General features: G+C 42.1%; 1 protein-coding gene across 3 annotated transcripts in view; it reads right to left on the reverse strand.

Annotated features, from left to right (window-relative positions):
- Window positions 1–22,738, reverse strand: part of ccdc13 (coiled-coil domain containing 13) — a 38,314-nt gene continuing 15,576 nt past the window's right edge. For 2 of the 3 annotated variants that reach the window (XM_033043431.1, XM_033043422.1), the window contains exons 7-15: window positions 20,600–20,770; window positions 18,471–18,647; window positions 16,830–17,027; window positions 14,307–14,461; window positions 10,476–10,559; window positions 9,488–9,607; window positions 8,055–8,209; window positions 5,175–5,277; window positions 1,306–1,687 (exon numbers count right to left, since the gene is read on the reverse strand). In XM_033043431.1, coding sequence (XP_032899322.1) covers window positions 1,531–1,687; window positions 5,175–5,277; window positions 8,055–8,209; window positions 9,488–9,607; window positions 10,476–10,559; window positions 14,307–14,461; window positions 16,830–17,027; window positions 18,471–18,647; window positions 20,600–20,770 — 1,320 coding nt within the window. In that variant the 3' untranslated portion in view covers window positions 1,306–1,530. Of the gene's footprint in view, window positions 1,688–5,174; window positions 5,278–8,054; window positions 8,210–9,487; window positions 9,608–10,475; window positions 10,560–14,306; window positions 14,462–16,829; window positions 17,028–18,470; window positions 18,648–20,599; window positions 20,771–22,738 lie in introns of all 3 variants that reach the window. The other variant, XM_033043441.1, reaches the window with a different exon arrangement.

Raw genomic sequence — 22,738 nt, forward strand, 5'->3', positions numbered from 1 at the left:
GTTCCAGAGTACAAAGACATATTTATTTCCAAAAGAGGTTAGCGTGTTTGCACATTTACTTTCAGAAAGTTACCTGCATTCTTTCTGAATGCACGTCTTCATTGAGATGAAGGGAAGTGATGCTGGGAAAATGATTTTCTCCTGCCATTTGGACCAGCACAAAATGGACCACATATCAATCAGAGCTTCCGCGGTAACATATCCCCTGGCAACGCAAGAAGGAGTGTCTATGTATAATGCAGTCCAACCTTACGCCACGAGGAATGAGGCTACTGGATTAGTGCCAACCTACTCTTACCAGGTTTGCCCTGTAAGCTTCTCTGTAGACTTCAGACTTTAAAAATACAGCACGGAAACAGGCCCTTCGGCCCACTGAGTCCGCACCGACCAGTGATCACCCCATACACTAGCACTATCATACGCACTAGGGACAATTTACAATTTTTACCCAAGCTAATTAACCTAGAAACCTAGAAAGTAAGTGCAGAGATTGGTGTCATGGCTCCTCTAAAACATGTTTTAAAAAGAAGTTCTGTATGTCAAAACTGTGTAGGAAATAACTCCTATCATTTTTAGGTTTTAAAATCTGAGATCGCTCTGAGAACATAAATCTGCTGGTCTCTTCCATCTTTAGGAAATATGAAAAGATATATATCCTATATTTAAAGTCTACTTTCCTCAGACCAAGTGAAGTGGTACAATATACACATGAGATTGCAAGCTGATAAATGAGGCTTTGAGTTAACTTTAATGATAATTCCAGTTCAAAAGCTACTGTTCTTAGGAACCATTGTGCCAGCCTCTGCTAATGCCAGTCTGTGCTTTTCATTGTTCAATGCATTTCTTATGCCTCTGGTATGATCAATGAACACTTGGAAAAAGCTTTTGGCTGGAGGATAAATCAAAAACTTTGCAAGTCATTGTGGAGATGGGGAGGGACCACAGATGGGCCGAATGGCACTTATTGTCTATTGTCTATGATTTGAGTAGCACGCCTCATTTGTCATCCTGCATTGATCTACTCAAGTCATTTGAGATATAAAAGACAGGAGCAAGGCAAATAGCTGTATATAGTCACCCAATTAACCCAGTCTAGTTTGCAACAGTTCAAGCTAACGTACTACGAAAATAAAAAACAGAAACTGTCAGAGATGCTCAGAGAATAGACACAAAGTGCTGGAGTAATTCAGTGGGTCAGGCAGCATCTATGGAGAAAAGAAATGGGTAACGTTATGGATCAGGAGCCTTCTTCTGACCCCATCCTTTTTCTCTGGAGATGCTGCCTGACCTGCTGAGTTACTCCAGCCCTTTGTGTCCATATTCGGCATCTGCAGCTCCTTTCTACACAGAGATACTCAGAGGTCAGGTTGATTTCAGATTTCCAGCATCTGCATGTCTTGTTTCTCAGTGACGTGTTCTTGAGCAGGCTTTTGTTCTTTCCCCTTTTGATTGTTTGTTCTCCAAATGCTAGATATTTTAGATACCTCCAAACCAAACTCAAGGAACATTGTTCCGGCTGAAGTAGTGGATTTAATTATTTTCCTTGTGCTGTCGAAGAGCTTGTAGGAAGACCTGCTTCACCTGGCTCAACATGTCGTGGTACAATTTCAGATCTTCTTCTTTGGCTTGTAAGCTGCTTTGCAAACCCATCTTTAAGGCCTTGTTCTCATCCATCTGTATGGCGAGTCTGAAATCAAACAGATGCCACAGTTTTAAGTTGGTGGATTCATTTGAAAGCATTATTTTGTATAGATGATTCTCCACACTGGTGCTCCACAAGGATGCGTTCTCAGCCCCCTTCTTTAATCCTTATACACCCACAACTGTGCAGTCAATTACAAATCCAACTCAATTTACCAATTTGTGGACAACACCACCATTGTGGGCCAGATATCAAATAATGGCGAGTACAGGAAGGAGTATAAGAACCTCGTAACCTGGTGTGAAGACAACAACTTTTCTCTGAATGTCAGCAAGATAAAGCAGATAGTAATTGACCTCAGGAAGTGAAGCAGTACATGTCTACATTGATGGCACTGAAGTAGAGTTAGTTGAAAGCTTCAGATTCCTGGGAATAAATATCACCTTCTCCTGGAATAGGCATATTGAAGCAATGGCCAAGAAAACACACCAATGCCCCTACTTCCTTAGACGGCTCAGGAAGTTTGGTGTATCCTTAACAACACACACCAACTTCTACAGGTGCGGCGTAGAAATAATTTTATCAGGATGCATCACAGCATGGTTTGCGAAAAGCTCCATCCAAGACCGCAGGATATTGTGGAGAATTGTGGATGCAGCCTAGACCATCACACAAACTAACCTCCCTGTAGAGAAGGGTGGACCCAGCTTGGCCCATCATGGACACAGCCCTTCCCAACATCGAAAACATCTACATTAGGTGATATGTCAGGAAGGTGGCATTTATCATCATGGATCCCCACTGTCCGGGCCATGCTCTCTTCGCTCTGCCACAGAAGCCTGAAGTCCCACACTACCAGGTTCAGGAGCAGCTACTTTCCTACAACCATCTAATTCTATCTTGACGACGGAACACCATGAAACACTTCTTGCACTATCGTGGTCTTATTTTCTTTTCTAATTGAGTTTTGCACGACTGTCTTGTTTTTTGCAGACTTTTTTCTTTTTTACTGACTTGCAAATTTTTTTTGCAATTTATGTATTATTTATGTATATTTATGTTTTGGTGTGCTGTCTGAGTCTAAATGCCTGGGATGCTGTTACAAGCAAGACTTTCGTTGTACCTCAGCTTCACCGGACTTTGTGCATATGATAATTATTCATTCTATCATTCCATTTGTTGGGTATTGGCCAAAACTCCGAGGCAGCCTCTACTTCCTGTGTGTGATTATTGCTTGGCTCCATCAAGGTATCAGGCAATCAAACCTCGCATTCTTCCTTGAGTTTCTATCAGTACGAACAGATCAAAGATTTGAAGGGCCAAACTTCCACCCTAAATCAAACCCCATTATCATCACCAGAACAGTTAAAAGCACCAGACTCTGCAATTGAAAACATCTATTACAAATCTTTGAATCACACAAAATCCCTTTTGTTGATCCAGTGATGGAACACTTGCCCCTTGCTGAGTGCCATACACTGCATAAAATGAAATGATGCGGTCCTGTGCTATTCTTATCGGTATGTTTTGAGTAAAATACTTGTTTTAATTGTTTTGTACATTGTTTAAACATATAAACAACAAATTATATATTGAACAATTTTGTTTTAAAGTAAATATAATATACAGTTCTGTATATTAATTGCTGTATTCTAAATTGCAAAACACTTTAGAATGGGTTGTTGGTAAATGTAGAGTGAAGGGCAGCTGCAGAGCTGAGTAGGGTTCCTTTATTAACTTCTGAACAAAGGAATCTGTGAACATTAGATACATTGACTTGCATTGTCACATTGCCAAACTAATTCAGCAATAAAAAAATATTTCAAATTTTATTTTTTATCATATATATATTTATATTTTAAAGTTAAATAGATTTTCCACATAAGGTGAGGGTTATTATCATCAAATAGAATACAGGTCCACCACAGATTTTCAGCCAACAGGTGGTCCGGTGCCTCCTTTAATCCAGGCAAAATTATGAGAATGCATTTGAAACCCCCTCCCCCAGATGTCGCCCCCGTAAATGTGGCGCCTAGGCCGGGTGAGGGGGCTAATCTCGACCTCATTGGAATTTTCCCCAGTTGTATTTTCCTCATGCAGCTAGGGCTCTGGAACCAGCCGAGCTGGAGCCGGCAGATTAGTTCCTATAGCCGACCTTCAGTGGCTGATCGACAGGTCGAATTTGCTCCCTGCAGCCGGGGCTCTAGAACTTCAGCACAGCCAGAGCCGGCTGATCCGTTCCCATTGCCGAATTATGAGGCCAACTTTGAGGGCTGGTATATCTCAGCTCATCGGCAGCCTAGGTGGATCGTTCCAGTACCTTTGAACTCCTCTCAGAGGCTGTGACCTCTGTTAGTCCGCCAAAACTCTGGAACCGAATACTGGAAAATCAGTGGTGTACCTGTACTATTTAAAAACAACTCCGTTTGATATGTACCTAATCATGTGTAACATCGAAAGAAGTAAAAAACATCTAATTGTTCTGACATAGCCACCATGCAAAAGGATTTAAACACCCCAAGAGAACAGTGCAGATCAGCAAGAATGAAGCATCTTATAGTCAGCCACTGGTCGCCATGGATCTCTCATGGTTCACATCGATTTTCCCAATGCTGTCCAACATGACAATGGGACAGAAGGTTCACTATCCATCCACATCTCCTGATTGCAACTCACTTGATTTATGAATTGGAGATCTGGAAATATGCCTCATCACTTAAACTTTTAATACTATCTTTGAAAAAAAAGTGTCAAACAAATCTTAAAACTGTAAGATATTACCAGCATGAATTAAATAATTTTAACTATGCACAATGCCTTAGTGAAGTAGTAATTTCAACAGTGCATAGACCTTAAGTGAAGACTTCAACATGTAACCATTTTTTTCTGTCCACAGATGCTGCTTAGGTTTTCCAGCATTTTCCATTTTCTGTTTATATCTTGTAGGTAAATTTTTTTGTATCCAACTTGTTTACAACTTTAGACTTTAGATATACATCGCGGAATCAGGCACTTTGGCCCAACGAGTCCACGCTGACTTACAATCACCCCATACACTAATACTATCCTACACACTAGGGACAATTTACACTTTAAAATAGGTAAATTAACCTACCAACCTGTACATCTTTGGAGTGTGTGAGGAAATCCTCTGGTGCTGTGAGGCAGCAGCTCTACCAGCTCGGGTCCTGTCTGTGCAGAGTTTGCACGTTCTCTCTGTGACCGTGTTTCCTCCTGCTGCTCCGGTTTCCTCCCACAACTGGGAGAAAACCCATGTGGTCACAGGGAGAATGTACAAACTCCCGACAGCCAGTACCAGTAGTCAGGATCGAACCGGGGTCTCTGGCGCTGTAAGGCAGCAGCTCTACTGCTACGCCACTGTGCCACCTCCAAGTCTCGTCTGCCAGGCAGGTAATCATGGTTTGCCCACCACCCAATCATTAATAACTCATTGCACAACCGAGAAGCTTAATGTGGAAGTGACTGCTGCCATTAAGTCATTTGGACTCTTAAAAGTTAAACAACTTCTTACCTTATATTCAGTTCTTCCAGTTGTGTCTCCAAACTTAAGGCTGAAGATTTCCCTGGAGACAGGTCACCACTGCCACATAGAAGGCTGGTATTGATGGACAAACCTTCATTTAGTGAAACAGAGAGCTGTATGAGTTTTAGTTTTTAGAATCATTGGCAACATTTGACAGATCACCTGTTAATCCTGCTCACAGATTTAAAACAAATCAATACAAAACAACATAAATTACATCTATGCTCAAGGCAAAACCATTATTCTACTATGGGGTCCTGACCATGATTGGTCGGAGCATTGAATACAAGAGCAGGGAGTTAATGGTCCAATTATACACAACGTTAATCAGACTTTATTCATCATCAGCGGGCATAGCTGGTAGAGCCGCTGCCTCACAGCACCAGAGACCCGGGTGGTTCAATCCTCTGGTGCTGTGCGACAGCAGCTCTACCAGCTCAGGTCCTGTCTGCAGAGTTTGCACATTCTTACTGTGACCAGGTTTCCTCCTGCTGCTCCGGTTTCCTCCCACATCCCAAAGACGTACAGTTTTTGGGGGTTAGCATATAAGAAAGTTGTAGAGGAGCGCTTGAAACAATTAGACGTAGAAGGCTATGGAATTGCTGGAAGATGGGATTAATATAGATGGGAGTCAATTAACCAATGGATGTAGCTAGCCGAATGGCCCGTCTCCATGATGTATGACTTGTACAACTTGATGAGATAAACCCAAGCTTCTCTGAACACAGAAGAGGTGCCAGGTGACTGAATTTATTCAAAGGAACAGCAAGGAATAAGCAGGAATTTACAAGCTAATATGGACGGTAGGGAAATTATTGAAATCTTTTTAGATCAACCTGCATCTGGACAGGCAGAGATTGTTGGAAAAGCTGTAGAGAAGATTGGTTGGCAGACAGGTAGGCAGAAAGAGTAGGGATATGCCAACGCTTAAGGGCCTGAGCTATAGGGAGAGGTTGAGCAGGCTAGGACTTTATTCCTTGGAGTGCAGGAAGATGATGGATAATCTTACACAGTTAATAGACAATAGACAATAGGTGCAGGAGTAGGTCATTCGGCCCTTCGATCCAGCACCGCCATTTAATGTGATCATCGCTGATCTTCCCCAATCAGTACCCCGTTCCTGCCTTCTCCTCATATCCCCTGAGTCCGCTATCTTTAAGAGCCCTATCTAGCTCTCTCTTGAAAGTATGCAGAGAACCGGCCTCCACCGCCCTCCGAGGCAGAGAATTCCACACACTCACAACTATCTGTGAGAAAAAGTGTTTCCTCGTCTCCGTTCTAAATGGCTTACCCCTTATTCTGAAACTGTGGCCCCTGGTTCTGGACTCCCCCAACATCGGGAACATGTTTTCTGCCTCTAGCGTGTCCAAACCCTTAATAATCTTATATGTTTCAATAAGATCCTCTCTCATCCTTCTAAACTCCAGGGTATACAAGCCCAGCCGCTCCATTCTCTGAGCATATGACAGTCCCGCCATCCCAGGAATTAACCTTGTAAACCTTGTCACTACATCCACTGGCTCTCCATTGTCCATTTACATCCTCAAAAAATTCCAGAAGATTAGTCAAGCATGATTTCCCCTTCGTAAATCCATGCTGACTCGGGCCAATCCTGTTACTGTAATCCAAATGTGCCGCTATTTCATCTTTTATAATTGACTCCTGCGTCTTCCCCACCACCGATGTCAGGCTAACTGGTCTATAATTCCCTGTTTTCTCTCTCCCGCCTTTCTTAAAATGTGGGATAACATTAGCTACCCTCCAATCCACCGGAACTGATCCTGAATCTATAGAACATTGGAAAATTATCACCAATGCATCCACGATTTCTGGAGCCACTTCCTTAAGTACCCTGGGATGCAGAACATCAGGCCCTGGGGATTTATCAGCCTTCAGTTTACCCAACACCATTTCCTGCCTAATGTGGATTTCTTTCAGTTCATCCGTCACCCCAGATCCTCAGGCCACGGGTATATCAGGAAGATTGTTTGTGTCCTCCTTAGTGAAGACGGATCCAAATTACCTGTTCAACTCATCTGCCATTTCTTTGTTCCCCATAATAAATTCACCTTTTTCAGTCTTCAAGGGTCCAGCTTTGGTCTTAACTAATTTTTTCCTCTTCACATACCTAAAGAAGCTTTTACTATCCTCCTTTATATTCTTGGCCAGCTTACCTTCGTACCTCATCTTTTCTCCCCGTATTGCTTTTAGTTATCTTCTGTTGGTCTTTAAACATTATCCAATCCTCTTGCTTCCCGCTCATATTTGCTACGTTGTACTTCTTCTTTTTTATTTTTATACTGTCCCTGACATCCCTTATCAGCCACGGTCACCCCTTACTGTATAAGATCTTGAGAGGAATAGTTCAAAGTGATGTTCAAAGGAAAGACTCTGAACTCTTGAAGTGTTCCCAACACACCTGACACTTGCGTCGGCTCCGCACTCGATTCAGGTCCAGAGCCGGGCTCCTTATTTATTTGTAAACTCTGTAAACGCACAGAGACTCTTGCCCAGAGTAGGGGAATTATGAACCAGAGGACACAGGTTTAAGGTGAGAGGGGAAACATTTAATAGGAACCTGAGGAGCGACTTTTTTTTTTTACACATAGCATGGTAGGTATATGGAACGAGCTGCCAAATGAGGTGGTTGAGGCAGCTACTATCACAACATTTAGAAAACATTTGGACAGGCACATGGATAGAATAGCTTTAGAGGGATAGGGGCCAACACAGACAGGTGAGACTGGTGTAGATGGGGTATGTTGGTCGGTGTAGGCAAGTTGGACCGAAGGATCTGTTTCCACACTGTATGACTCTGTGACTCTATCCAAATGAACTAGCTACTCAGACAATAACAATGCACTTAACTTGTTTTGTTCTTGTTGGTGAGTTTGTTAACGTCATGACTCTTTCCCATATCGAGCTTGGCTTTTCCAAGTTGTTGCTCTAAAGTCACAGACCACCGTCGCTGTTCTTGAAACTTCTGCTCAACGTCCAAAATCTTGTCATTATTATCTTTTAACCTAAAACATAGTCAGTGATATTGGCATCGTCCCTTTAAAGCTACACAGAATTCACAAATTAATCTTGGATTCAAAACAACTACAACGATAAACACCAGTGCCTGTAAAGTGGTAAAAGGCACTTCACAATAACCATCGCCAACATAACCTCAAACCAATACACATTACAGCAGATAAATGTGTTGTCTGGCAAAAAGCTTGGTTATGGGCAGGGCAGCATTTGTAGTCAGAAGTATGAACTGTGATACACTGGGTGAGATAAATACGATAACAAATGGAGAATTATAGGATTAGCATCTTTGAAATTAGATACTGTAAATTGCTAGGTACAGATGATATATATTCTAGGCTGCTAAAAGAAGTGAGAGAGCAATTTGCACAGAATGACAATCATTCTTAATCTATTTTTTTTCTAAACTGTGTGAAAGGTCACTGATCTGAATCACAAAGTCTGATTCAACCTCCACAGATCCTGCCTGACTTTCAGAGTATTTCCAATAATCAATATTAGAAGTTCACCAATAATATTAGACACCTATTTCCACTCATCCATGCAGCTGCCGATGACAAGGCCACATTTATTGGCCATCTCTGAATGCCATTGTGAAGGTTGTGGTGTGCCATCTCCCCGAATCATTGTAGTCCTTCTTGTGAAGGCAGCCCTCATTGTTGGGCAGGGAGTTCCAGGATTTAGACACAGTGACGGTGACAGAACCACAATATGCTACCAACTCAAGATAGTATGCAACTTGGAGGGAAACCTGCAGATTGTGGTGTTCCCTTGCACCTGCTGTCCTTCCTCTTGGTATTGGGAATTGATGTTGGAGTCACCTAGGCAAGTAGCTGCAATGCCGTTTTTAGGTGGTATGTACTTTGAAAACATTGCACTGGTGGTGCAGGAAATTCATGTCAGGGTGATGGATTGGTGATACTTTGTCTTGGATCGTATTGAATTTCTTGAGTGCTGGACAGCCAAGCAAATGGATAATATTCCATTAGTTTAGTTTAGTTTACATTCCTGATTTGTAGATTGTGGATTGAGGAGTCAGCAGGTGAGTCACCCAGTGTAGGTTATTTAGCCTTTGATCTGAACCTATTTTATAGCCCTGGTATAGATGTGCTGTCCCAGTTGGTTTCCTGGTCAAATGTGCCCCCCCAGGATGTTGATGTGAGACATTTGGCAATAGTAATGCTATTGAATTTACAGGGCAAGTAGTTATATTCTCTCTTACTGGAGCTGGTCATGCTGGATTGGGATATTTGTGGTCTTGATCTTACCTCTTCTGCAGGATAGTTACTAGCTCTGTTAGTTTATCCTTTTCCACTTCTGCAGTGTGATATAAAGCCTTGTACTCTGTGCACTGTAACTGCAGAGGTTTCACATCAATCTGACTCACACTGTGGAGGAAAAGTAACACGTTAAAAAAAACATCGTTTCATTTGCTTTAAATTCATACTATTCTATTTAAATTCGGACAGCTCATTTGATGTTTCTACCTAGTAATAGTATGGTAAAACTAAATGGAGAGTTGAACATCTCTGCATATTGTCCTAACAATTGACCTAAACATCTCCTTCTATGAAGTCTCATGTTGAACAAATCTCAATGTAGTACTCCAAGATGCTCTTTCACCTTTGCCAGGACTTGAGGGCCTAAGCTATAGGGAGAAGTTGAACAGGCTAGGACTTTATTCCTTGGAGCACAGGACGATGAGGGATGATCTTATAGAGGTGTATAAGATCATGAGATTGTAGGCAAGTTGGGCTGAAGGGCCTGTTTCTACATTGTATGACACTATAACTCTTTCTCAATCCAGCCTAGTCACAGAATCAGCAGCAATGCCTTATTTTTCAGCTCCCACAATTATCTTTGGAGTCCCTCAAGCATCTTTTCACAATTCCATCATTTGTAGCAGCTACTTGTAGGCTGCATTTGTCATATTACACATACATTGTGGGCTGAATGGCCCTTATTATGCTGTACTTTTCTATGTTCCACAAAAGCAGCAGTTGTAAGAATAGCCAAGATTTTCCTGAGTGCTGAAAAAGACTCAAGCGACCAAATATCTTACTGCCCCCTTTCCTTGTGTTCTAATTTTCAAAAAATATTAATTGACTGTAATCAGTCAATGCACAAGTTATTTTCATCCCATGCCTTGATGAGCATACCACTCTGTTGGTCCTAGCACTTATATAGTAACAAGCTTGACATTTCAGATCTTTATAATCAAAGCACAAAACTCTTTGTTAAAGAAAGTGAATAAACCTGTTAGTTCTTCCTATAGGAGTTCCTGAGCGTGATCGCATAGCAGCAGACTCGATCAGGATGTGACCCATTTTGGATACCGAACTGGTTGGATTAAGAAAATAATAATAAATTCAGTTGGGGCATGACAATCTCAATTGGATATTTGTCAAAAGACAATGGAAGCACCCGAAAGGGCATAGCAAAATTTTAAAAGGATGATAAGAGAAATGAGACTGCCTCCCTATCAGCAAGACTGGGTCCCTCACCCTTTGTGAAGAGAAGATTGGGGCTGATCTAAAAGTGGTCTTTGAATTTATGAGAGGTTTTCAAAGAAAGGATACAGGGACAATGTTTCCAAATATGGAAATGTATAACTACAGGCCATCAATATAAGATAATCACCAAGAAACCCAGGGGGAATTCTGATGAAACAGAGTTAGTTCCCATCGTGCAGAAGTGGTAAGACAGAGAACACAGAACTGCCTGGCAATTATACCTTTCTCAAGAGAGAATATAATCACGTTCCTTTGATATTCAACGGCATTACTAATACTGAGTCCGCCACCATCAATATCTTGAGGGGCAGCCATTGACCAGAAATTCAACTGGACCAGCTGGCATAAGTACTATGGCTAAAATACCAACTCAGAGACTGAATAAATGGCTCGTCTCCTGACCAAAGACAGTGTTGAGAATGTAGAGCTCATTACCATAGCAAAGCAAAGACTTTAGATGCATTTACGCAAAGGTTGGATATAGACATGAGACAGAAGGGACAGAGGAGTACACTGATACATCTCAATGAGGAAAGTTGAAGAGTTGAAATAGAGCATAGACACTATGGAGGTTCCTGTGCCATAAATCCTATGTAGTCTCAGAAACAATTACTAGATTTTCAACTTGAAGGATCCTAACCTGAAACGTCACCTAACCTTGTTCTCCATGAATGCTGACCTGTTAAATTATCCAGCACTGTATCTATCTTTGTAAACCTGCATCTGCAGTTTATACATTTTTAATTTTATTGATGCTGAGCCTCCCTCCCAACTTTACTCTTTTTCACCTTGTCATAGGCTTCATTTTATGTAGACACAGTAAGTCAAAACCTCCTTTTCACTGACTCTCTACTTCTACTGTGAGGCACATGACCTGAACCGAGAAAGAAGTGTTTGTCTAATCCGAAGATCACCCAAGGCTACGATTTCACCCTCAGTTAGTTAAGTCCAATTATCCACTTCATTCTGGGCACTTAAGGACAGACTCAGCAGGAAACCACTGATGATGGGCGGCTGTAATTTGAGTTACTTGACCTGGGCTCTCAGCTGGAAGCACTGACGTATACTCTTTACGGGTTTGATAACAATGTAAGTATTATCTTCATAAAATAAACACAGGTCAATACTTCTAATCTATCTTTAAGCCTGGGGACATGGTGCTCTTGTTCTTGGTCCTCCAAAATATTCCAAATGGAATTTAAACTGGAGGTGGCAGAGGGTGGACAAGCAAAAAAGAATTCTTGGAGAAGAAGAGCTACCTTAAATTTAGTTGCGTCTGGTTGAGTAACTATGGTAGGGTGAAGACTATTCCATGCTGTAATTGTGCGGGGGGAAAATAAATTGCTGTACACATCTGTCTTGGTAGCTGGTATCTCAAATTGGATCGATTGCCCTTGTCTGCTCCTAATAGGTTTGGGTTTGGTATAGGTTTGGTAATCTATGTCGAGCTGACCATTTAACATGCTGCCTGACCTGGAGTAACTCAGATGCTGCCTGACCTGGAGGAACTCAGCAGGTCAGGCAGCATCTCTGCAGAACATGGATAGGTGATGTTTCGGGTCAAGACCCTTCTTTGGGGTGTAGCAGGAGTCTGGTGAGCTGGGCTGCACCATCAGGTTGTGGGATTCACATTCAATTGCACACTCCCATCATGTTTCCAGCCGCGAGAGACTGTGTAACATAATAAGAGAAATGCGACCAAATATCTTACTGCCCCCTTTCCTTGTGTGAATCAGCCACTCTAGTATTATAAACCCCTGTTTCCCTCCTACACGAAAAACTACAGAACGTAAATTGCAATAGTGGAGAACTCCTTTAAGTAAATAGTTCAGATGAACAATAGGAGTAACAAGAATGGAGTAACAATTTTAACGTTACTTCAGGTGTTAAAAAATGAAAATTTACAAATCTCACAAGGAGGTAAAGGGATTTCAAGGGATGCTGGCAAAAATCACAGCAAAAAGAAATGAATTCGAGAAAATGTGAAAAGCTTAAGAGATGCAAAGTATACTCAAACCCAATAGCAAGCAGAAGGTGAATGACCACTTCCTCCATATACCCACAGGGAAGGCATGAGCACTTATAGATTTATTTATTGTCATTGTTGGTCACTCTATTCAAGAATGATTTTTGTGCATATTTACTTAGGGTTCTTGAGATGACTCAGGAGTCTGATACTGGGACACAAAGACACATCCACAGAAGGTAAAGACACTTTCATGTAGAATAGGTGGCATTTTTCAGCTTCCCAGATGGAGCACTTCACCACTGCCTGGTGATGGATGGGGCAATTATGCAAATGATTGATCAAAAAGTTCTGGAGGAACTCAGCAGTCCAGGCAGCATCTGTGGTTGGAAATGGACAGACGATGTTTCAGGTCAGGACCCTCCTTCAGACTCACTTCTCTCCAGAGATGTTGCCAGTTGCCATGGTAGGATTTGAACCTGGGTCACTGAATTGTTAGCCCATGCCTCAGGATTTATAGTCCAGCAGTGTAACCATAGTTATTCACTTGAGGACCAAGAAAACCAAGAAGGAAATCTACGAAATATTCAGGTCGTTTTGCAGAAGTCATTCAATGGGAAGACCTCAGAAGATTGGTAACAGATTAGCTGATGCTAGTATTTAAAGAAGCAGTGTTGAAACAAAGAATGCAGATGCTGATTAATACACAAAAGGACACAAAGTGCTGGAATAATTCAGCAGGTCAGGCAACATCTCCGGAGAACATGGATAGGTGACGTTTCGGGTTGAGATCCTTCTTCAGACTGATTGTAGGGGCGGGGGGGTGAGAAGAAAGCTGGAAAAGCATGCTAGAAAGACAAATTAAACTAAAAATCTATTAGTTTAACTGAATTTATGAATTTGAGCATCAGGAGCAAACATACACAGCATCTAAAACAACACAAACGTTATTAACAGCATTGGTTCTAATCACATCCTTAACTTTGAGGTGTGACGGCACTAGTGAATTGCATTGAGTCCTAAGAGGTCTGTCTTGTACTTCAAATGGTCTTAACAAGGTGAAAGTTTATGACTTCAACTCTGATCATGGCAATTCAGGGTAAAATACAGGGCCCTATTATGGTCTGGTTACAAAGTATTACTGATAACTTATTGCATTATTGATTATTGTATATGTAGCTGTTGTATAATTATGTTAATGGACCTGTAAAGCTGCTGCAAGCAAGAACTTTCATTGTCAGTTCCCAGTAGATATCGTAATTAAACACTCTTGACTCTATATCCCATTAACAGTTAAGAAACTGGCTGAAGGAAAGGTGGGGTCATTTGAGAAGTTATGTCAGAGAGAAATGTGTCCAATTACCTAAAGCTAGATCCCCTTGCCTCTCTTGATAGTTTGGAACTCATACGTCTCATTCATAATAGTCTTGGTCTAAGATGCTCTTGGTCTAAGTAGGTAGAGATAATCTTGGTCTGTCCTTAAACTGGTAAGAGTTCTCAATATGGATAAAATATTGAGGTTGATACATTTTGTATAATATGCCAAATTTTGTTCAGTTTGAGCTTGATGGAGTTTTTTCAATGCTTAATTTTTTTTAATTGTCTTACCAGGCAGATATTGGTCTTCCTGAGAGTTCACCATCAGCCGTCAGAGAATCCGGTACTGGCAAGTCACTGTCAGTGTCCAGTTGAGCTGAGGAAGGGTGGGAATGAGTGGGATTTACCACTGACTGATCAGCTAACACTTTCTTCTCCTGCTGTTGCTGTGTAACAAAGTATATGAATCTCATTATGACCATCATGTGGGAACAAACATGATGCATAAATCAATGCCTTAAAATGGAGGCCAGATGGACAAGTTACCTGCTGGGGGGAGGTGTCAAACTGTTTAGTTCATCTACCTGCCAGACAACGTTGAAATGACCAGTATGGCCAGTATGGCCTTCTTGATCCACCCTTAGTCGGATACAAGTCATTTGTGGTTACTTGGCTGCATAAATATTTTATATTTAAAGGCTATTAATATAATCAATGACCAAATGTAATTCCCTCTTCACCTCTCTCCCATCGAGCAGAAGATACAAAAGCTTACAAAAGCAACGTACCATTAAATTCAGGAACAGTTTCTTCCCTGCTGTTGTCAGACTACTGAACGATCCTCCCATAAACTAGGGTGTAATCCCGATCTCCCAACCTACCTCTTTGTAGGTCTTGCACTAACTGCACTGACTCTTTTTTTATTTGCTCTTTCTCTGTAGCTGTAATGTTATATCATTATATTCTCCCCTATAGTTGTTTTCTCTTTGTATTATCTGTTGTATTTGTGTATGGCTTGATTGTACTCGTGTTTGATTTGACTGGATTGCATGCAAAATAACATTTTTTTCTCTATATCTCGGTACACTTGACAACAGTAAAGCAATATTTTAGAATCTTTCTCAGTGTAAATGACCATTTGGAAGAGTTTCTATCTTTCGACAAAAAGTGTGAGGCAAACTGTAGTTGAATTGCCAAGGCAAAGAAGCCTACAGACCTAATACTGGTAAATGGGATTAATGATGGTAGGTACCACATGCAGAAAGGACATGGTGGTCCAAAGGATCTGTATCTGTGCTGTCCAATTCTAAGACTATACTGACTAAAAGCAGAAAAATGCCCTGGAGCTTATGACTAGATGAAGACAAGGCAAATGTTTTGCTGAACACCTGGAGCCCAACAACATAAAGGTCAATATAGGAATGGAAAGGGGAGTTAAAATAGTAAGCAACTGGGAGCTCCAGCAGGCCTCGGCAGGCAGAGCGCAAGCCTTCAGCAAAACCTAGTCTATAGATAACCTACACTTGGTCTTGCCAATGTGGATACCACATCAGAGCAATGAATGCAATAGGCGAGGTTGGAAGAGATGCAAGTGAACATATGTCTTAGCTTGAAGGTTTGATGGGGTCCATGGATGGAAGTGAGAGAGGATGTAGAGGGGCAGATGTGATCATTCCTGCTGTTTCAGAAGAAGGAGGCAAGATTGGGAGAGGAGGGATGAGGAACTAAGGAGTTGCAGAGAATGGTCTCTGCAGAAAGCAGATGTGCCCTGTGATGGTGGTGATCCTCGTTCTGTCTGGGGAGGGGAGTGGGGGGTGGAGGGAGAAAGAGCAGAACTGCTGGAAATAGAGGAGACATAGGTGAGGGCTTCATCACAGCAGCAGGAGCGAACTGTGCTCACTGAAGAAAGGGATCTTGGGAGCAGATTCAATGGAGACAGAGAAATTGACAGTGAGGGATGTCATCCTTACAAGAAGGTATAGCCAAAGTAGTAGTGGGAGACAATAGCTTTGTGGTAGATCAGTTTATAGTCTGTCACCTGCGATGGAGTCAGATAGTTCAAGAAATGGTGTGCACAGTGTCAGAGTGAATTTGAGCACAGGGTGGAAGTTCATGATGAAACTGATAAAATCAATGAGTTTTCCAGTTTAGCCAGAAGATACAAAAGCTTGAACACACATACGACCAGATTCAGGAACAGCTTCTTCCCTACTGTTATCAGACTACTGAACAATCCTCTCATAAGCTAAGTGTGTAGTCTCGATCAGTCAACCTACCCTCTTGCATCCGTTGCACTTCTTTAAAAAAATGGCACTTTTCACTATAGCTGTAATGCTACAATGCTGTAACTACAATTCTGCATTCTGTTTATTTATCTCTCTGCACTCTCTGTTGTACTTGTGTTGGCTTGATTGTACTCATGTATGGTATGATTTGACTGGATTGCATGCTGTATCTTGGTACACATAACAATAATAAACAGTAATAACAATATCTATATTTTTGCAAAAGATTCATTTCATATATATGTTGGGTTTTAGTGAGCCTCAGTTCGTTAATTGGGAACAATTCCCCAAATTAAATGTCCCAGCAGAATTAGAGTGAGAGATTGCTTCAGACACTAAATATTGTCTGTGGTTTAAAAATATATCTAATGCTGGACTGCTGAAGTCTTATTTCACTGAAGCATTGTAAACAGTGCAAAGACAACATCATGTTCTGGGATGAGTCGTGACCCGAAACGTCACCTATCCATGTTCTCCAGAGATGCTGCCCGACCCAATTTCCTGGGATGAGCAACAGCCTTTTGCATACCTTTAGCAGTAGCTGTCTGATCTCTTTCTCAAGATCGTTCACCTTGGCTTCCCGCTCAGTTACCAACTGTTTCAGCTCTCCAATCAGGAAGTCCTGCTTCTGAGCTTCAACGTTCAGATGCTGGCTCGTATTTTCCTTGCTCTTCGAACCCTGTTCATTCGCATGAGCTAGAAGTTCCTGCATTTGCTTCTGCTGTTTCTGTAAGAGATCCGATATACGAGAAAGTCTACTGTCAATAACATTGTGCTTCTTGCTCTTTGCAATGGATGGTTAAAGGGTTGATTTAAACCCTCTCTCCCCAGTAAGAACAATACATGTGTGGTCAGCAGAGGAGAGGGGAATATCAAACCTTGTCCTGGCACCTACCATTTTTATATTGAAGCAATGATTTATAGAGCTGTACAGCTCAGAATCAGGTCTTCAGCCTACCTTTTCGGCATTGGCCCATAGCCCTCTAAACCCTCCCTATCCATATATCTACCAAATGTCCTTTAAAATTCATAATTTTAACTGTCAGGAGAATGTCACCCTCCATAAAGAAGCAGTGTTCCAGCCCAAAAGAACTGGGCTAAGTCCATATCAATGGCATGGTTAGAAAATGAACAACGTTTTTACCCCATACTTAACTTTGATCCTCACAATCCCTCTCATCTGTGTGGAGAGAGAAGGGCCACCAATGACCACCATTGTTAATTCATGCAGCAGGCAACCTGTGTCCCAAAATAACAAATAAATAAGTACCAGTGTTCTGTTTTTATCTGAGTTAGTCTAGGTTGAGTTGTAAATGAACAGGTTGCAGTGGTTGAGTGGTAGAATTTTCACATGCCATGGGATAAGCCTACGTTCCACTCATCAACAATGCTTAGCCTTGCTCTAGAGGAAGCAAAAAATGAACTGAATGGCCAGTTTCAGGGAGGCTGACATGATGCAATGGCATCCATAACTGTAGAAACAAGGAACTGCAGATGCTGGTTTATACCAAAGATACACACAAACTGATGGAGTAACTCAGCAGGTCAGGCAGCATCTCTGGAGAAAAAGCACCCATCCTTTTTCTCCAGAAATGCTGCCTGTCCCACTGAGTTACACCAATTCAATTCAATTCAATTCAATTCAACTTTATTGTCATTGCACAGATACAAGTATGGGTACAACGAAATGCAGTTTAGCGTCTGTTCGTAGTAATAGTGCAATATAGAAATAAAAATACAGAATAAGCAAACAATATGGACGGAGAGACTGGAGAAATCTATCGGCGGGACTCCGAGTTCAGCAATGTGATAGTGTTGTTGAAGAAGCTATTCCTCATCCTACTTGTACGAGACCTGAGGCTCCTGTACCGCCTCCCTGATGGGAGGAGGGCAAACAGTCCATGGTTAGGGTGGGAGGGGTCCTTGATGATCTTCCCGGCCCGTCTCAGACACCGTTTTCGGTGGAGGGCATCCAGCACCTTGTGTCTATCTTTAGCAGGAAAATTGTTCGTTTTATTCATTCTACTCAAACTAGCAACACTAAAACAATTAATCTCTCCACACATACGCTGTCTGACCTACTTAATATTGTGCACCAAACCAGCCAGCTTTTTTGAAACATGGTGCTTCACACCCTTCATTTTTATCTTAAGTAAATATGATTTCTCACCAGCAATGCATCAACAAGTTCGTCATCATGCTTTCCTTTCTGGAGAAGTGTTACCACTTGACTCTTTAGAGTTTTCAGCTCCATGGACAGAACCTGGATTCTTGCTTTTGATCCATCGAATTTGCTCTTGAGATCCTCGTGATCTTTTTTCAGCTTCTCATAGTCACCAGTCATTCTCTAAGAAAATGAATAAAGCACAGCTTGTATAAATATTCATAGATGACATAATTGGCTTTGCTGCTAGAGAGTCAATCAGTTGGTGTCCATTGACATAGTACTGACACCACCTTTCGGAAACGATGGTCTGCCTACAAGGATGTGCTCCTGTCCTGATGCCCCTTTTACTCTCTCTTTCTCCACTATAATTTTTTTATTCAGCTATTGATTATGGGTGTCTCAGGCAAATACAGCCTTTATTCCCCATCCTTAACTGTCCTTGGGAAAGGTCCCGACACAAAACGCTGTTAATATTGACCAAATTAAAGACACTATAAAATGGAGGAACCCTGCATCTGCAAGACTTGCTTGGCCTCTGTCTGTGGAAAATCACAGGCTGTGAATGGCGCCAGCTAGTCTGAGCCCGAGATTGATATGCAAGATGGGGAAAGATCCAGATGTCCTCTGCTATTGTTAAAATGTATGAGGACTCTGCAGAGAAACTCAATGGTGTTGCAGATGCACTGCCATGATTGGCTGGCTGCAAAGGGATTGTAAATACTGTTAATAATGTTGCAAAGTGTTTGTGGTGCTGTTGGCTGAAGTGTGAAGCCTTGTTTGAATTGTCTACATTACTCGGGAGAATGTTGCGTTATTTGATTCATTTACTTCTTTCTAGAAGATTCTATAGAAACATTGTAATGGGACGCTTTGTAATTGGGTTGGGGAACGGTCAATAACACTTTAATGTAATCGATATGTGTGACTGGCTTGTAGGGGCGCTACCCCCATGTAGTTTGGCCCCGCAGGGTTCGATGACCTATAAAAGGTAGCTCCCACGAGGTTCGTTGTCGATCTTCTGGAAGGGCGCTAGGGACTGCGTGACCTTTCGAAGGTGTCTGCATGCACGAGGCTGAAGGGCTTGGACAGGCAGAGACAAGGATCGAACCCACGGTGGTTTAGGTATTGTATAGGGGATTCGTTGTTCGTTCAAAAAATAAAGTTTAGTGGTCCAGTGCTTGACTCCGTGTTTGACTGAACTAGACTAAGAGGGATAAGCTTTAGGCGCTTATTTACAACGCCGCCTATCCATGTTCGCCAGAGATGTGCGGTCTGACCCGCTGAGATACTCTAGCACTTTGTGTCTTCTTTTGTGAACCAGCAACTGCATTCCCTGTTTCTACTCTTGAGAAGGTGAATGTAAGTAGCCTTCTTTAATTGCTACAGTCACTCGGGTGAAAGACATCTCTAGTGGGTTAAATGAATTTCAGAACTTAGACCATATGACAGCAATATATTGCCCAGTTAGAATTTATACAAAGAACTGCAAATGCTGGTTTACAAACAAAATCAAAGTGTTGGAGTAACTCAGAGGATCAGGCAGGATTTCTGGAGGAAATGGATAGTCAATGTTTTGGTTCGGGGCCCTTCTTCAGACTGATTGTAGTGGGGGGTGAAAGCTGGAAAAGAGATGGGAGTGGGACAAACTCTTTCAAGTCTGAAGAAGGGTCTCGACCCGAAACGCCACCCATTCCTTATCTCCAGAGATGCTGCCTGTCCCGCTGAATTACTCCAGCTTTTTGTGTCTATCTTGGGAGTGGGGCAAAGCCTGGTAAATGACAGGTGGAGAGGGCGGTTTGATTGCAGACGTGCGGACAAAAGCTAGAGATGAAAGGGAGATAGAAGGTGTCAGATTAGGAGAGAGGAGTGAATTATAAACCCAGAGGAGGGGATATAGATGGAAGGGGATGGGGGGGTGGGAGGGAAAAAGGGGGCAGGATAGTGGGAGCTTGGTGCACACCACTGTGGGACAGGGGAAAGAGAGGCTGGAAAAAGGGGGGAAATCATACAAGAAGGGCTACTTTTAAGTTAATGCAATGATCATCAAACAGCCACAGAGAAGCTTTATTTTCCTTTACCAAAATGTTTTTATTCTTTATATCTGCATCTAATCCTTCCCCTTAAGGTCTTACCTCAAAAGTTTCCTTTCTTTCTCTCTCCATTGCCCGAATGTGCGCAACATTTTTCTCCTGGTTCGAGAGACGTCGGATACCAGAAGAACCCAGCATTTCCTCTTCAACACTGCGTTCAGATGATTGCTCCTTATGCGTATTTGACCCGAATTGACTTTCCAAATCTCTAATCTACTTAAACAGAAAATTATTAGTTAGATATAATTAGAATATGTCATCTCTACTTTTCATAATTCTTAAAAACACTAGTTTCTATGCAGAAAACATGGATAGTTGGCTGAAACATCTCCCATCCATGTTCTCCAGAGATGCTGCCTGACCTGCTGAGTTACTCAAGCATTTCATGTCTTTTTTTTCAAACCAAAATCTGCAGTTCCTTGTGTTTACAGTTTCTATGCAGCATTGATAAAAAGAGGAATGAAGCATTGTGCTCGTGTTACTAAACTATTAATCCAGAGGTTTGTCCCAAAGATTCAGAGATATAAATTATATAAATTCCCAACAGCCAGGGAATATTTAATCATGAAAAAACAAATCTAGAATCAGTAATGACACCCATGTAATACCACGTCATTATCAGGAAAATGCATCCTGTTCTCTAAGGAAACTTGCTGTTCCTACTCATTCTGACTTATATGTGTTGCATTTCTATAACAATGCCCTCTGAAATGATGAAGCAAGCCAGACAGTTGCAACAAACTATGAATGGTTCGAGATTTGAGGAAAGGGCTGAGAGAGGCTGGAGGCCTAAGACTGAGAGGATTTGTAATTTGGAGAAACAAGGAACTATAGATGCTGAAATCTTGAGCAAAACACAAAATGCTGGAGTAACTCAGCGCATCAGGCATCATCTAAGGAGGATTGGGATAGGTGACGTTTCGGGTCAGAAGGGTCCCAGCCAGAAACATCGCCTATCCATGTCCTCCAGAGACGCTGCCTGACCCCCTGAATTACTCCAGCTTTTTGTGTTTTGGACTTCTGGATTAGCTATCTGTGGACAGTATCCTGAGTATTATCAGGACTGCTGTTATAGTTGGACCACGTGACTGGAAGACTGGTAGCCCAGAGCTTCAGTCACAAGTCCTAAAGTGGCCTGTTTACAATGTATGGATTCCTGTTTATGCTAATAATTAGTGACCAGCTCAAATCCAAATGGGATGACAGGTAAACAATCGCTAAAGATAGACCCATGAGCGCTCAGGTTTCTGTTTACAAGATTTGACAAAGATATACTCAACAAACAGCTGATAGATATGGGTTTTTAGAGCTCCTTCAAAGGTTGTGGAGATGAGCAGGGTATTCAACACAGCACATTGAGGACTGAACACTGAGCATAAGGAGGATGTGAAGATGAGAAGAATCAGTAGAGAAAAACAGCAGGAGAACGTAAACAGTCAACAGACATAAAATGGACTCAGACAGAAGATCTATAGGTGTGAGAAGGAACTGCAGATGCTGGATAAAATTGAAGATCGACACAAAATGCTGGAGTAACTCAGCAGTTGAGGCAGCATCTATGGAGAGAAGGAATGGGTGACGTTTCGGGTCGAGACCCTTCTTCAGACTGATGTCGGGGGGGGGGCGGGAAAAAGATAGAAAGTGGGCGGAGACAGTAGGACTTGTAGGAGAGCTGGGAAGGGGGAAGGGAAGGAGGGAGAAAGCAAGGGCTATCTGAAATTAGAGATGTCATTGTTCATACCGCTGGGGTGTAAACTACCCAAGCGAAATATGAGGCGCAGTTCCTCCAATTTGTGCTGGGCCTCACTCTGACAATGGATGGGGACTGTCCTTGTTACGAATAGGGGGAGGGGGAGTAAGAGCGGTGTTGCGGGATATAGAGGAGACCCTTGTGAGAGCCTCATCTATAATGAAGAGGTAACCCCCATTCCCTAAAGAATGAGGACATCTCTGATGCCCTAGTGTGGAACACCTCATCCTGGGCGCAGATACGGCGTAGATGGAGGAATTGAGAGTAGAGGGTAGAGTCTTTACAGGAAGCAGGGTGGGAAGGAGTGTAGTCCAGATAGCTATGGGTGTCAATGGGTTTGTAGTAGATGTCGGTCAGTAGTAACCTGCGATGGAAACGGTGAGATCCTCTTGTAAAGACTCTATCCCATACTCCCAATTCCTCCGTCTACG

Source organism: Amblyraja radiata, chromosome 2 (genome assembly GCF_010909765.2).
Source record: "Amblyraja radiata isolate CabotCenter1 chromosome 2, sAmbRad1.1.pri, whole genome shotgun sequence".
Classification (NCBI taxonomy): Eukaryota; Metazoa; Chordata; class Chondrichthyes; order Rajiformes; family Rajidae; genus Amblyraja; species Amblyraja radiata.